The sequence below is a fragment of the Salvia hispanica genome, chromosome 2 (assembly GCF_029641045.1).
Source record: "Salvia hispanica isolate PSC_SH4W2 chromosome 2, Shi_PSC_v1, whole genome shotgun sequence".
Taxonomy (NCBI): Eukaryota; Viridiplantae; Streptophyta; class Magnoliopsida; order Lamiales; family Lamiaceae; genus Salvia; species Salvia hispanica.
In genome coordinates this window covers 1,275,300-1,290,450 of record NC_142693.1, presented here as the reverse complement: position 1 = coordinate 1,290,450, position 15,151 = coordinate 1,275,300, and the positions used below count along the sequence as shown (strand labels likewise).

The window sequence follows — 15,151 nt, the reverse complement described above, 5'->3', positions numbered from 1 at the left end:
CTTTGACAAAATCTTGGTCAAATTATACGCACACGTATTGCTGGGATATATACCATCTATTTGATACATCATCATTATATACCAAACTTACATTCAACGTATCTTAAAAAATTACCAAATTACATTACCAAAAAAACTTTACCAAATTTAAGCATCAACATCCATAGTAAACTAAACAAAAATAAAAAAAATAGAAAAAAATACCCATACATCCCTAACCCTAACCATATAAATATCTCTTAATACATTGTCACCGGCTATAAAAAGAACCATAATTCCAACAATTTCATCCAATATTCATACACAACAATGAACAACGATGTGGTGACAGAGATCCTCTTGCATCTTCCCGTTCGAACCCTCTTGAAATTCAGAGCTGTCTGCAAATTTTGGCGTGATGTCATCGATTCTACACGTTTTCGAGAGCTGCACACTGAGCTACGTATCAACAACAATAACGACAACGACAAAGCTGATGATGCAGTGTACATACAATTTGCTTGTGTTGAAAATAGAGGAGAGTTGAAGCTATCAACAGAGCTTACATACAACGGGTTTTTAATATCGTTTGACCTTCCGTCTTTCGACCTAGAAAATCATAGGATAATGGAGGATCCGAATAGGTGTTTGGAGGTAGCCGGGGCGGTTAAGGGTCTAATATGCATATCAGATATACATATTTCATCCATAGTCGTATGCAATCCTTTTCTAGGTCAATTGAAGATTCTACCACTTTCTCCCCACCATCCTTGCCACTTGTGTGGACGGTTCATGCGTTACCAACAGGTTGGAATTGGTTTCGACGAAGATTACAAAGTGGTGCAGCTGCTATCTTGCATCCAAGACCATGGTTGTGTCCAAGCCTACCTATATTCGAGAAGGACGGATTCTTGGAGAGAGTTGGCTCTTGATCAAGAACTGTCCACGTATTCCTTCATGAAGTCGTCGTGCAGGAATGGCTCCTCTGCGTACTGGCTAGGGTGGCGGAGGGGAGACCCATCGACTGTCGTACTGAGCTTTGATATGAAGAATGAAGTGTTTCGGACATTCAAAATATCGAGCCAAGGGCTTATGAGGGGTTCCAAACTTGGTTTTCTTACAAAGGATGACTGCTCGTTTTTTTTATTCGTTTCGTGCATTGATGTGCTGAAGGTTTATGAGTCGAGAGTTGAAGGGAACGAGCTTATATGGACTCTTGTGACGAATCTTGTGACGAATATGGAACTAGCTGTAATACGGGATATGCCTCTTTGGAGGGGCGATGATTTTGCGGTGTTGAAGAAGTTTGATTGTGCGGTTTGGAGGTTGTTACGTTTGGGAAATAGGGTTTCGTTACTTTTGTATGATTGTCGTGCTCGGGAATTCATCGCACGTTTGCTTCCGGAGATTTTGGCTTTCGTTGAGTATGAAGGGAGCTTCATTTCCCCTTAAAATTAGTTTAACTACATTCAATCCATGCACAATCTATTTGATCATCTATACAAAGTTTTAGAAGTTTTAGGCTTGTTTGCTCTTTATTGAATTTTATTTATATTTTCATTAATTTTTGTTTCTAAGTTGTGATACTATATTAAAATACTCACTCTGTCCATGAATTGATTCCCTTTTTTCCATTTTAGTCCGTCCTCAAATATGAGTCCCGGTTCACTTTTTTATCATAAATGATAATAGGGTCTTCCATTCCACTAACTCATTCCACTCACATTTTATTTAAAACTAATATATAGAATTGAGACCCATATTCAACTAACTTTTTTCATCCAGTGTTCTTAACATTTCTTAATATATAGAAAACCGATAAAGAACTACCGACAATGATAAGACGAAAAAGAAAGAAACCTGAAAGGACATCGGAAAGATTCTGGGACGACAAAGAAAGAAAACCGGAAAAGTCAGACAAGTAGATCCTCCACTAGCCCTTCCCATGCCACGTCAGCACTAGCCCTTCCCATTCCACTGCCACATCACTAGCCCTTCCCACTGCACTAGGACTTCCCACTAGGACTTCCCGCAATAAAATTAATAAATTCACAATTAAAATTAAAATTTACGGAATTAAAATTTCGACACGAGCCGTATTTATAGAATTTAAAAAAAAAAAAAAAAATCGGTGGGACGTCCTACCCACGCCACAGTGGCGCCCGTCAGATAGGACGTCGAGCTGAGGGGCGAGCCCATCGCAGGGGCACTCGGGACGGGCGTGGGCGCCCTTCCCGCCCACTATGGCGCCCGTCAGGTCGCCCGTCCCCGACGGGCGAGTGGGAAGGGCGCCATTGGAGATACCCTAAGTTGAAAAAGTTGTGGGATGTGGGTCCTACTTTTAAAGTATTAGTTTTATAATAAAATGTGAGTATGAATGAATTAGTGGAATATGAGGTCCACTACCAAAAATGGTAAAAACGAAGTGTATCAAATTTTTAGTAACGGACCGAAATAGTAAACTGTATCAAATTTTCAGGGATAGAGGTAGTATAAAATATGAGAGAGAAAAAGAAAAAGTATTATATAAAATATGAGAGGAAAAAAGAAAAAATTAAGAAAGAAAGGAAAAAAAATAAATTAAGAAAATTTTTCTATTTTTGGTATTGAACTAGTTTTGGAGGAAATATCAAAATAGAATAATGAAACTATTTTTATGTATAGACACAGAGGGAGTAAAAATAGTTGTGATATTATTAGTGAAAAGTCAGTTTTACTTAATTAATCAAAGAAATTTAATAAAAATATAAAGTGACTAATTTTTATATATAACTCAAATATAAAAACAAAACTAGTACACTACTTCTTTACCTGCAACTGTAAATTGAATTTATGCGTAAATAAGTGTTGCGCGTATAAAACGACTGTATGTGTATATACTATTTAATTTCTAAGGCTGTGTTTGGTACACGGAATTGGAGGTGTGGAATTGGAATTAAAGCCTTCAATCCAAATCTAGTGTTTGGTATCATAAAAATTTTTGGATTTGGAATTGAATTACAATTCCAAATCTTCCAATTCTACAATTTGAATTCTATATCAGAAGTAGTGGAATTCCAAATATTTATTAAACTACACACACAATGCATAATTCTTACACACATTGCATACACACAATCACACACACACACTGCACATACACACACAGCAAAAACGCACACACACAGCACACACACACACACACACACTGCACACACACACACACAGCAAAACACACACACACTGCACACACACATTCACACACACACACAGCAAAAACACACACAAACAGCATACACATTCACACACACACACAGCACGATTCAAACACACGCACACACACACACAACACACATTCTCACACACACACTACACACAACACGATTCAAACACACACACACAGCACACGCACACAACACACATTCTCACACACACACTGCACACAACACGATTCAAACACACACACACACACAACACACGCACACACACTCACACACAGTGCACAACACACACATTCACACACACACACACACACACTCACATTCAATTTTTTGAATTCAATTCCATATCAATTATTTCATTTTGCCAAACAAAGGATTTGGAATTGAATTCCAATTCAATTCCTTTCAATTCAATTCCATAGAATTCCAATTCCAATTCAATTCCAATTCCGTGTACCAAACGGACCCTAAGAGTTATCATTCAATGGAATAATATTAGTCATTCATATCTAATTAATATTTTATTACTAAATTACTCTTTAAATTCTAAAATTTAAAAATAGCTAAATGTATATATAATTAATTTCTCAATATTATCATCTAATCATCATAATAATAATAAGTTTAAAAGTTCTAAGTAATTTCATATTTTTGACTTAGCTAAATAATGGAATGTTTACAAAATGAAGAAAAGGGTAAGAAAGTAAAGAAATAAGTTGACAAGAAAACCGGTTTAAAGAAAAACCGGTTTAACAGGCGATTTTGTATTTTAAATGTTTGTTAATTATCTTCCCCCAATTTGAATCGTCCCCTTCCCTCCCTCCCTGTAACCGCCAAGAAAATGACGTAAACTCTCTCTCTCTCTCTCTTACTGGAAACACATTCAATATTAGCCACTCTCTGATCGCGTTATTCTGTGCGAAACTTCCCTCCATACTCTGCCGTTTTCGATTTTGCTCAATTTTGGAAGAAATCGCTGTGCGATTGGAGGAGGAAGAGTAGCTAGACGGTTTGTAATCCAGCTTACGATTTCGTTATCTTTCTGTTTTTTTAGCTTTTATAGTTATTGATTTCACCTCTTTAATTGCGACGGTTGGGATTTTAGGTTTTCCTAATCATGATTTCTTGAACTGCCAATTGTCATTTATGGAGCTGAAACTTGGATTCTTGTCACTAGTATCATTTATTGCTTTTATAATCGAATTTCTTGGTTTTCACTATCTGAAATCATGCTTTATTTAACTGATAATTTTCATTTATGGTCGTGTTTTTTTAGCTTAAACTTGGATTCTTGTCTGCTAATTGAATTTCTTGGTTTTCACTATCTGCTAAATCATGCGTTCTTTAAGTTTATGGGATGAGTTAAATCATAGAATTGGGGTTTTAGGTTTTGAGGCAGCATATGTTTCTTGAAGATTTTGATTGGGGGAGATGGATTTAGATCCGCTTACGAAAGAAGAGATTGATCTGATATTGAAGAAACAGTCTGAGGAAGACATTGCTAGAATGGAAGAAGTTGTGCGTTATGCTCATAGCGATGGGCATCCGTATGTGGATATCAGGGAAGAGAAATCCGTATGGGGCAGCAATAGGTTTATCTTCTTCTGTGCTGTGTGCCGTGAGCATTGCTGTGATGAAGAGCGCTTTTTTGAGCACATTGAGGAACCTAGACACTGTGCTTATGCACTCACTGCACGCCGTACACTGCTCAGACCAAGTCCGTGGCCGTTCAATGATGGTATGCTTTTCTTCCATGATCATAAGAAGGAGGAGCAAAGTAAGAGTTTACCTGCTTCGGACAAAGGGAAAGGCAAGTTGCTAGAGACACATAACACTGCTGCAGACAGCCTTGCAAAGGTTAAATCTAGTGATAAAACTGGTGGGAAATATATTGGAGTTGGAAAGATTGGTGCCAGGTTGTTGGAGAAGGATGGAGTCTCCGTTAAAGCTAGTAGAATATGGTGTGAATGGCTAGGGAATGTTGATTCCCACACTGAGGAAGTGCCTATTCATGAATTTGCTGTTGTCACCTTTTCTTGCACCGATATCGGCTCTAAGAAGATATGTGCTATATGCAAATATGGGATGTCGCCAAACAAAGATGTAGCTGCTCTGTTAAATACGAAGACTGGAAAGTTTGAAAAGCTTCTATGCAGTACTAGAAATTATTCTGGGGTTGGACATCATCTCAACCTCTCCTTTTCATTAACTTTTATTCTGGTAGTATTTGATATTTCTCCAAATTAATACTTCATCTCCATTTGTATGCAGGCATTCCATCAATATCATGTATCCTGTCTCATTCAGTGGATACTCATCTTGGAGGTTGAAAAATTGAGACTGACTGAGAATGAGACCAAATCCAAGGATAAGGAAAAGTATTCGTTTTCGGGTATACCTATTGATTTCACTGACCCCGAGAGGACGCATCCCTTGTTCGATGAAGTTCATTCTTTCCTACAACTTAGTTTCTGTATTTGAACCTTCACAATCATATCTTTTCTTCAAATTCTTTGCATTCTTTTTGGCAAGGTTTTTTTCTTTACTATTGCTAAATGTTTCTTCTGTTTTCATTCTAGGTATCCATGTATCGGAACAAAGTGATTAATGGTCAGAGTGGTTGGATGGGAAGTCCTGAAAAATTGGATAACTGCTCACTGGGCTTACATTTCTATACTCAGCTACGTGATCTATGTTGTGAGGTGATACAATTGGTAGTTTTATTTGTGCACAACTATGTTGTCAAATATGGCATTGATGCTAACCAATACTATAATTTGATTGTTTATATTTCAGGAAACTGTGGTTCCATTGAAGATTCTGTACTTTCATCGAGCCGATGATGAGTCGATAGCTTTGCAGGAAAAAACTCAAGCTAATGAGTAGATGTAGATAACTGTTGCACCGCCGACACTTTCAAATACACTTTGATGCACAGCTTTTGAATACACCAGCTTAGGTTCTTATGTACATTGTGTTCGCTTACATCCGTATGTTGTAAATACATTGCATTCTTTTGTGAAGATTTACTTGGAATTCGGCTTTGTTGCTCTTCGATTTCCATATGCGTAGTTAAAGCAGGTGATCATAATGTCACCTTCCTTGATCACCTGAGGAAAAGTGACATTAAGTAGAGGACTCTGTGGATTGGGAGCTCTGCATCTCATGTAAATATCTGATTGATTCATTTGCTCTTATGATACCAAAGGCTGCAGAGGACATATAGAAACAAGACAACATGATGAGAAATAATTGGAGGACATAACATGGCAAGTTTATATTGTAGTTGAACCCCATGATTTCTTCTTCTTCTTCTTCACTTGATAGTACTAACACTAATCTGCATCTCAGAAAAAAATTGTTCTGTTACAGTGTGATAAGGCAGCAAGAACCAATGGATAAAGAACTCAAAGATAAAGAGAAAATAACTCTCAAGCTTTTGTAAACAAGAACCAAAAGAACTTGGAAATAAAATAGATAAAAATCCTCTCACCGAGGGCTCGGTTTTCACCGGCCTAATAGCTTTAATCTCTTTGGATACATCTCTTCAAACTCCTCTATTGGAATACAGTAGACAATAATCCCACCAAATTTGCTCTAATTAATTCAATTATTCAATCAATCCCTAATTTATTCAAATCCCATGAAATCCTTAACTTTCTTAATTTAAAAACTAAATCAAAGATAATGCAATAGGCCTAGAAATCAGCAATCAAATATTATTTATTTCCACAAATAATTTTGATCAAGGATTGATTAATTTGTAAACAAACACGAAAGTTAAGGATTGGTTGTTAATATCTATATTTGGTATATTTTGATTTTATATTGATGGTAAGTTTGGGTGTATAATGATCAATATTATACTATCAAATATTCTTTCGATGGTATATATTTAAGCAAACCGTATGCATATAATTTACCAAAGATTTTATTTTCATAAATACATTACCAAAGATTTTATTTTCATAAATACATTACCAAAGATTTTGTCAAACATTTAATTTTCATAAATACATTTCCGCTCCGAGATTATATATATTCAAATACAGTAAGCGAAAGATATTTTTATTTTTATTTTTATTTTCAATTGTTTGTTACTCCTTCGTGACAATTGTTATTGAATTGATTATTTTAATCAAAATCATGAATTTGAGCTCAATAGGTTAAAGGGTTGAATGCAGATACACTACGGGGTGTGTGATATTTCTAACTAATTTTTAAATTGTTAATTATAACTAAATAAAATTGGATTACTAAATCAAAGAACGGTTCTGTTGCACGACTTTTACGAGCGACTATGAGCTGCTGTGATCCACGTAGGATAAATTCATATTTTGTAGTTGTTTCTGTTTTGATATATAATCTATTTAATTATAGTATCTCTCTTTATTCTACATGGTAGGCATCGATTTATTCCTCTTTGAATTTTATTCCTCTGGTGGAAATTCATTGGGGTGGAATTTGTATTTGTGTAATTCTTCAAGTATATAATTTTGAAGATTTTACTAGAAGCCATAGTGAATCATAAATAATTTATCTGTTTAACTTAGACAGCAAAATGCCATCTAAAATTTGTAGCAACAGTTTAACCAAAAAAGAGCATGGCACTTTTCAAATAGTTTGTGACTCTTGGATATTGAGGTACTCGTATTTTGTTTGAACTAAATGATTTGTATTTCGGCACAATTATTGTGATTAGAATAAAATTTGTTAGAATAGGATTTGGGTGTTGTTATACGTCATTTGCTCATGCTTTAGTGTTTGATGTTTTGATTTTATGCTTTCTTCCAAATCCACATATCTATTAGGTGATATGATAGTACCATTGATACTTGAATAAAATTTGCTATACTCGCTCAAGCAAATATCGGTGAGAAAACGAAAGAGAAAATCCAGAGGGAGAAAACATACTTCAAAAATTCTTAAATTTATGGAGAAAACATGTAAAGGAGAAGGACGGCAGAATATATGCGTTTTTTTTGGAAAATAGGTAAAATAGAATGGTAGGAAATAAAAAGGATTATAAATCTATGCCTAGGCTGGAGATTAGAAATCAAAACTGAAACAACTAAGGTGGTGTTCGGTTTGCAAGATAAAATAATACAAAGATACAATCTAGGATTGAGTTGTGAAATTATTTTAGTCATAGCGGGGTTAGCTATGACTAATTATCCCATGATTATCCATCTAGGATTGAGTCATGAGGTTGAATCTCATGAACCAAACACGCTACAAATTTAATCCCGGATACAATCTTGCCAACCGAACACCCCCTAAAAGTTAGGAATCTATCCTACGTGGATGACAAGCCACTCACAGAACGCTCACACAAGTTGTGCAGCAGAATAGTTCTCCACTAAATCAATGCACAAGATCATTATTTTTTTACACAAAATTTATCAAATTAAAGATAATTTTATAAGGATTCTAACGAGATCTCACTTGCATATGTTCCGATGTCAAAATTTGATTTTTTTTTTAAATTTTCGTATTTTTCAAATAACAGTTTTATGTCAATATACCTGATCATAATATGTCAATATAATACAATGTCAATGCTAAATTGTTTTGACATTTTCAATGAATCGTATTGATATGTTTAATACACTAGATTGACATTTTGATCTAAAATCCTAATTTTGGTAATTTTCTAATCTTTTTAAATTTAAATAATAATTAATAGAAATTACACATGGTAATTTATAGACAACTAGATCTCTATATATCTTATAGTTTTAAATTAGTCGTAGTTATCAATTAAAGGTTGGGTTAGTAATTAATCACTCCCCTCCCCTGCTACCTAGATACTAGTACTTTTCTCGTCCATTCTCAGTTTATCACTTTAGTACTAGTAATGTGATAAACTCGTATGTTTGATTGGCTTGTTGATATGATTATTACACACCAAGTTTTGTAGCTCGAATTGTATATTTCGGCCTATCATGCGATGTTATTTAGTTTTACGAAGTTTGTTGAAAATGTGCAAGAAAATAGGTGAAAATGAGCCAAAAGGGACAAATTCACTCAAGGCAAAATGGACTAAGGAAAGAAGTACGAATGTAACAGTAATAGGCCTATCAAGATGACCTCTAAATTCTACTTATAGACAACCATTCTCTATATCTTTAAAAGAGCTTCGTGTGGGTACTTTGCATACCTCAATTGGAGTCCGGTAAAGGAAGTTATGACCGTTTTACAAACACTGCACAGTCCTGTCCAGAAAATCCGACCCGTGCGGGTCATTTTGGCCCCGTAACTTTGACATGGACATGTTACTCCCACAAAGCGCGAAGAAAACAGAAAGTTTGACTCGAATGATCAACCCGGACATATGGAATAAAGTAAGAGTGATTGAAGATTTTATTTTATATATTAAAAATTAATGACTTGGCTAAGTTGAGACATCCGGAATAAGTACTCCCTCCGTCACAGCTCAAGTGATTGATTTTTTTTTGGCCGTTGTTTTGCAAAAATGATACTACCTCCGTCCACCAAAATTTGTCTCACTTTGACCCGACACAGGTTTTAAGCAATGCAATGGAAAGTGAGTTGAAAAAATTAGTGGATTGTGGGTCCTACTTTTTAGTGAATAGGCATTATTTCAGAATAAGTTGATGCATGATTCCATATAAGCTCACTCCCTTCACCTCTTGCCTCAAAAACATTCAACATTCCATTGTCTAAAACAAACAAAAATAGCGAAAATTCATCCAACACTGCAAGAATCAATGGCTTGTCTGAAAACAACTCAAGTACTCCACCCGACATTGTGATTGTCCGAAACACTTCATTCTTCATATCAAAGCTCAGTATAACCCTCTCATCCCCTATCCGCGCTTCCCAATGCGCAAAAGAGTCATTCTTGCCCAACGACTTTATCGGACCAACCAACTGCAATTCTTGATCAATACCCAACTCCCTCCAAGAATTCGCCCTTCTCGAATACAGACTCGCTTGGAGACGGCCGTGCTCTACACACGACAGCAGTTGCACAACTTTGTAATCTTCATCGTCGAATCCAACTCCGACATACTGACTAATGGTACATTGATATGAGTGAGAAAAAAGGGCCGGAGAAAGTGGTAAAGTCTTGATTTTTCCTAAGAAAGGATTGCACATAGATAGAGGTAGCCAAGGTTGACAACATCGTATGCAGATTAGACCCTTAACCGCCCCAACTACTCTACTTAAACCCTTTGCATCATAAGTCATCAAGTCATACGACTTCCTCATGTCTAAAAGCTTCATTGACACTCTCAAATTTCGACAATTTCCCAATAAAGCAAGTTGTAGACATGCCTCTCTAGCCTTGTTACCTCTCTCAATGTGCAATTTTGTAAAACGTTGCGAATCGATGGCGTCGCACCAGAATTTGCAGACAGCTCTGAATCTCAAGAGGGATCGAACGGGGAGATGCAAGAGTATCTCCAACACCACATCGTTGTTCACGGCTTTGTGAGTGTACCGATGAAATTTCATGGTGGTGAAAATGGTGATCAATTGAGGAGTTTGGGAAAATAACGGCGGTAATTAGGGTTAGGGTTACTCTCATGGGCCATAAAACTCAATTTTAACCCTTATTCTATTTTTATCGTATCAGTATTAGTTTACTTCCTCCGTCCACGAACAATAGATCTATTGTTGTTCGGCACGGGTTTTAATGTAGAATTGGTAAAGTAAGAGAGAGGAGGAGAAAATGTAGGTAAAGTAAGAGAGATAGGGAGAAAAAGTGAGTAAAGTATGAGAGAGGGAAGAAAAAGTGGGAAAAGTATGAGAAATAAACTTTCCATTTTTAGAAAGTGGTCTATTTTTTTTTGGATGGAGGGAGTAGTATTTTCCAACTTTAGTTTCATTTATTCCATTTAAGCTTTAATTCATAATGGTTTATAGTAGGGGTGACCGGTGAGTATTTTGTTTTCGGTTCGGCTTTTTGCCAAACTGAACTGAATCGAAAAATTGAAATTTCATGAAAATGAAAATTTCAACCGAATTTAATAGAAAAACCTAATCCAAAAAACCAAAATCGTCGAACTATATAAACCGATCTGAATCGAAACACCGAAATATTATAAATATCCAAAAAAGTCTGAAAACATGAAATCCAAATTACAAAACCGAATGTTACAATATATCCAAAAAACTGAAAATCCAAAAATTAATTTTCTATTATTAACACAGAAATTATATCATCTCAACCATTTAACATATCCTAACAAATTACAATCTTTACAAAATCTTAAAAGTATTGCAAAACCAGAAAATTCTTTTAACAATGATGAATGATGAATCCACCTTTTAATCCAGAAACTTGAAGATTGTGCATAACACAACACTTTAAAATATATTGCAATTAATTACACCACAATATTTTTACCAATTTAGAATCTTGGATATTGTGCACGACATGCCTAAATTGAACAATGATCAAATATTCCCCAAATATTCAGTCTGGTTTGATAAAAGTAGAGTAAGGGCTAAAACTTGGCCCATAATATTAACCCTAACCCTAATTATCGCCGTCACTAATTATCCCATCTCTTGAAAAATTTATCACCATTAATTTTTAGAGTATACCTCCTTGTTATCATTTATATTCTCGCATCTTTCCTGCAATACCTCTTGATATTGAGAACTGTCTGCAAACTATGGTGTGACGCCATTGATTCCAAATATTTTAGAAGTTTGCACACTCGATGTAACAACTGTTGGAATTAGAATAAATAAACTCGATTCATGTAATAGAATTATCGGTCGTTTTCTACTGAGTTTATCACCTTAATCCCAAATTGAGACAGAATATGGACCCTTTGATCCAAAAATCAAATGCCGAGATTGAATTAAAAAAAAATCAATAAATATAGACAAAATATCAACAAAAGGGTAATATCGTCAGTATGTTATCATATGATAGTTTTCGGTTATCATATGATAATTTTCGTGAGTGTTTTTATTATATCAATATAGTGTATTACAAATATCAGTAATATGACATGTGAATATCAACACATGTACAAGAAAATATCAACACGGTTTTATTGATATTTTACCTACATTAAATTGAGCTTTCGCACACACTATATTGAGATTTTTTTTTTTTTTTTTTTTTTTGCATTTGTTGATAAAAGTTACTAATCAACACATCGTCGGAAAATATGAAATTGAGATCTCGTTGAAATCCTTATAAAATTATCTTTAATTTGATATATTTTTTGCAAAAAAATAATTTAAATCGAGAGAGTTACGTAAATTTAAAGTTTTAAGATGATTTTGATAAGAAATAATTTACATTCATACATTTTAAGTTTATTTAATAGTTTTTTTAATTTAAAATAAAATATGGCATTATTTCAACCCCTAGATCTCCTAATTTAATGGCTAAGATATTTAATGACTAAGATTTAGTCTAAATTTGTAATTACTAATTGCTAATTAATTAGCCTCTCCTATAATTATCTATGCAAATATTTTAGTAAAATTCCTTAGAATATAGTAAAATATCTAGATTTTTATGGAGAAAAATCTAGATATAATATTAACTAATCTAGTAGAGAATTCTAAAATATGAAATGAATGCCTATAAATATATGGCATAGTTGTTCCATTTTCCAAGAACTATTTGTCATATATTCTACTAATTCTCCTCTCTAATATTTTCTCCAAAATATATCTTATATATTCATTATAATGCTATTTTATAAATAATAATGAAAACTTGAAACTGTGTATACGGTGTATAGAGGCCCTAGCCAAAGACATTCTCACTCAAGTCGCATCACTTCAATTGGAGTCCGGTAAAGGAAGTTATGACCGTTTTACAAACACTGCACAGTCCTGTCCAGAAAATCCGACCCGTGCGGGTCATTTTGGCCCCGTAACTTTGACATGGACGGGTTACTCCCACAAAGCGCGAAGAAAACAGAAAGTTTGACTCGAATGATCAACCCGGACATATGGAATAAAGTAAGAGTGATTGAAGATTTTATTTTATATATTAAAAATTAATGACTTGGCTAAGTTGAGACATCCGGAATAAGTACTCCCTCCGTCACAGCTCAAGTGATTGATTTTTTTTTTTGGCCGTTGTTTTGCAAAAATGATACTACCTCCGTCCACCAAAATTTGTCTCACTTTGACCCGACACAGGTTTTAAGCAATGCAATGGAAAGTGAGTTGAAAAAATTAGTGGATTGTGGGTCCTACTTTTATATAGAGTAAAGGTCAATTTTGGTCCTAAACATATGACCGAAATACCAATTTGGTCCAAAACATTCACTTTTTGAAAAACGGGTCCTAAACATTTGAAATCGTTAACGAAGTGGTCCTTTTCTTATGATTCCGTCAAAAACTGACGGTCAAATCCTGATTAGTGATATTTTGACTGTATTAGTGGATTTTAATTAGTACAAACCATCTTTCTTTCTCCCTCTCGTTCATCTCAAGAACCCTAATTTTCTCTGCCAGAACACACTACCTCAACTCCCAGAATTCTGAACACCCATTTTCTGACTCCCACGAGTCTCGATTGCTGAGTTAACAATCATATTCTGACGACGGTGGATGCAGCCCAGTCCGGAGGAGCCTCTCGACGGTGAGCTGCGAATCTTCATGAAAGCAGCACCTCCACACCGGGTAATCAACACGAAGAGAGAGCGAGCTTGGAAGTGGTCATGCTGATTGCACAGGCATGAGGGTGTAGCGATGAGCAGGGAAACGAATGAGAAACGAACGGAGGGAAAGAGCCGGCAGGAAACTGACAGAGGCGGCCGCTGGAATTGAGACAGAAAAGAGAGTGAATTGGTTGGGATTGAGGAGATAGAGAGGATAAGTGTGAGAAAGAGAACCGGCGGCGCCGCAACGGTAGCAGCTGGAGGCTGAATTTCGCCGGCGGGGAGAGAATTTTAGCGAAGGAGAAGGAGAAGAAGAGAGAGATATATGAGTCGTGAATTTGGAGTTTGTCTCTGATTTTTAGAGACAGAGTCGAAAAGTGAGAGGCTTAATCATCACGCCGGTGAAGACGGCGGCGGGCGCTGAAAATCCGTTTCCGAAAGGGGCGTACCCTAGTTATGCCGCCGATTTGCTGGTGGAGAAAGGTTTTTTGACGAAAAAGGTGGCTAGTTTTTTAATTTTTTAATTTTATTTTTTTTACTTAGTTATAGATTAATATTATAATTAGTTCAAAATGTGGTTAATTAGGGTTGACCGTTAATTTTTTAAGGGAGCCGTTAAAAAAGGACTACTTTGGCAACTTTTTATTTGTTATGGACCTGTTTTTCAAAAAGTGCATGTTTTGGACCAAATTGGTATTTCGGCCATATGTTTAGGACCAAAATTAACCTTTACTCTTTTATATATTAGTTTTATAATAAAATATGAGTATGAATGAGTTAGTGGAATATGAGGTCCACAACAAAAAATGGTAAAAGTAAAATGAGACAAATTTTGGGGGACGGACAAAAATGGAAAAATGAGACAAATTTTGGTGGACGGAGGTAGTAATAAATAGCTTAAGTGGAGAGAAAGTAAAGTAAAAGAGAGATAATATAGATATGACTCTTTTTAATATTATTCTCTCTTTTACTTTACTTTCTCTCCACTTTAACTACTCCATCCGTCCACAAAAAATAGAACAATTGGTGTATGATACGAGTTTTAATGTAGAATTAGTAAAGTAAGAGAAAAGGAAAAAAAGTAAGAGAGAATGAGAAAAAGTAAGTGAGAAGTAGTGTTAGTGGAATGATGTGTAGGGTTATTATTTGATGAAAACTTTCCATAAATGAATGTGCCCTATTTTTTGTAGACGGCCGAAAATGGAAATGTGCACTATTTTTTTGGACTGAGGGAGTATTTATTATCATTTTCTCTAATCACGTGCCGAAAAGTAGTCAATCACTTGAAATGGGACGGAGGAAATATTTTTAATATAAAAATATCTTTCGCTTACTGTATTTGAATATAATCCCGCGGAAATG

At 35.2% G+C, this 15,151-nt stretch overlaps 3 protein-coding genes across 3 annotated transcripts; 2 read left to right on the top strand and 1 right to left on the bottom strand.

The window, feature by feature from the left end:
• Window positions 1–309: 309 nt before the first annotated feature.
• LOC125208038 (F-box/kelch-repeat protein At3g06240-like) lies at window positions 310–1,431 on the top strand. Its single transcript, XM_048107588.2, has one exon. It carries the CDS (start codon window positions 310–312, stop codon window positions 1,429–1,431), a length of 1,122 nt encoding a protein of 373 aa, XP_047963545.2.
• A 3,179-nt stretch (window positions 1,432–4,610) lies between these two features.
• Window positions 4,611–6,065, top strand: LOC148931338 (uncharacterized). Its single transcript, XM_089063910.1, has 5 exons — window positions 4,611–5,354; window positions 5,451–5,652; window positions 5,759–5,766; window positions 5,861–5,881; window positions 5,976–6,065. Exons 1-5 carry the CDS (start codon window positions 4,611–4,613, stop codon window positions 6,063–6,065), a joined length of 1,065 nt encoding a protein of 354 aa, XP_088920036.1.
• Window positions 6,066–9,764: 3,699 nt separating this feature from the next.
• On the bottom strand, window positions 9,765–10,661 carry LOC148931337 (F-box/kelch-repeat protein At3g06240-like). The gene has a single exon (XM_089063909.1). The coding sequence runs from the start codon at window positions 10,659–10,661 to the stop codon at window positions 9,765–9,767; it is 897 nt and encodes a 298-aa protein (XP_088920035.1).
• Between the last annotated feature and the right edge of the window lie 4,490 nt (window positions 10,662–15,151).

Excerpts from the sequence above, each read along its gene's own strand:
- LOC125208038 (XM_048107588.2), top strand. The coding sequence starts at position 310 with ATGAACAACGATGTGGTGACAGAGATCCTCTTGCATCTTCCCGTTCGA.
- LOC148931338 (XM_089063910.1), top strand. The coding sequence starts at position 4,611 with ATGGATTTAGATCCGCTTACGAAAGAAGAGATTGATCTGATATTGAAG. Across the intron at positions 5,355-5,450 it reads GTACTAGAAATTATTCTGGG|GCATTCCATCAATATCATGT; the intron begins GTTGGACATCAT and ends ATTTGTATGCAG. Across the intron at positions 5,882-5,975 it reads TACGTGATCTATGTTGTGAG|GAAACTGTGGTTCCATTGAA; the intron begins GTGATACAATTG and ends TTTATATTTCAG.
- LOC148931337 (XM_089063909.1), bottom strand. The coding sequence starts at position 10,661 with ATGAAATTTCATCGGTACACTCACAAAGCCGTGAACAACGATGTGGTG.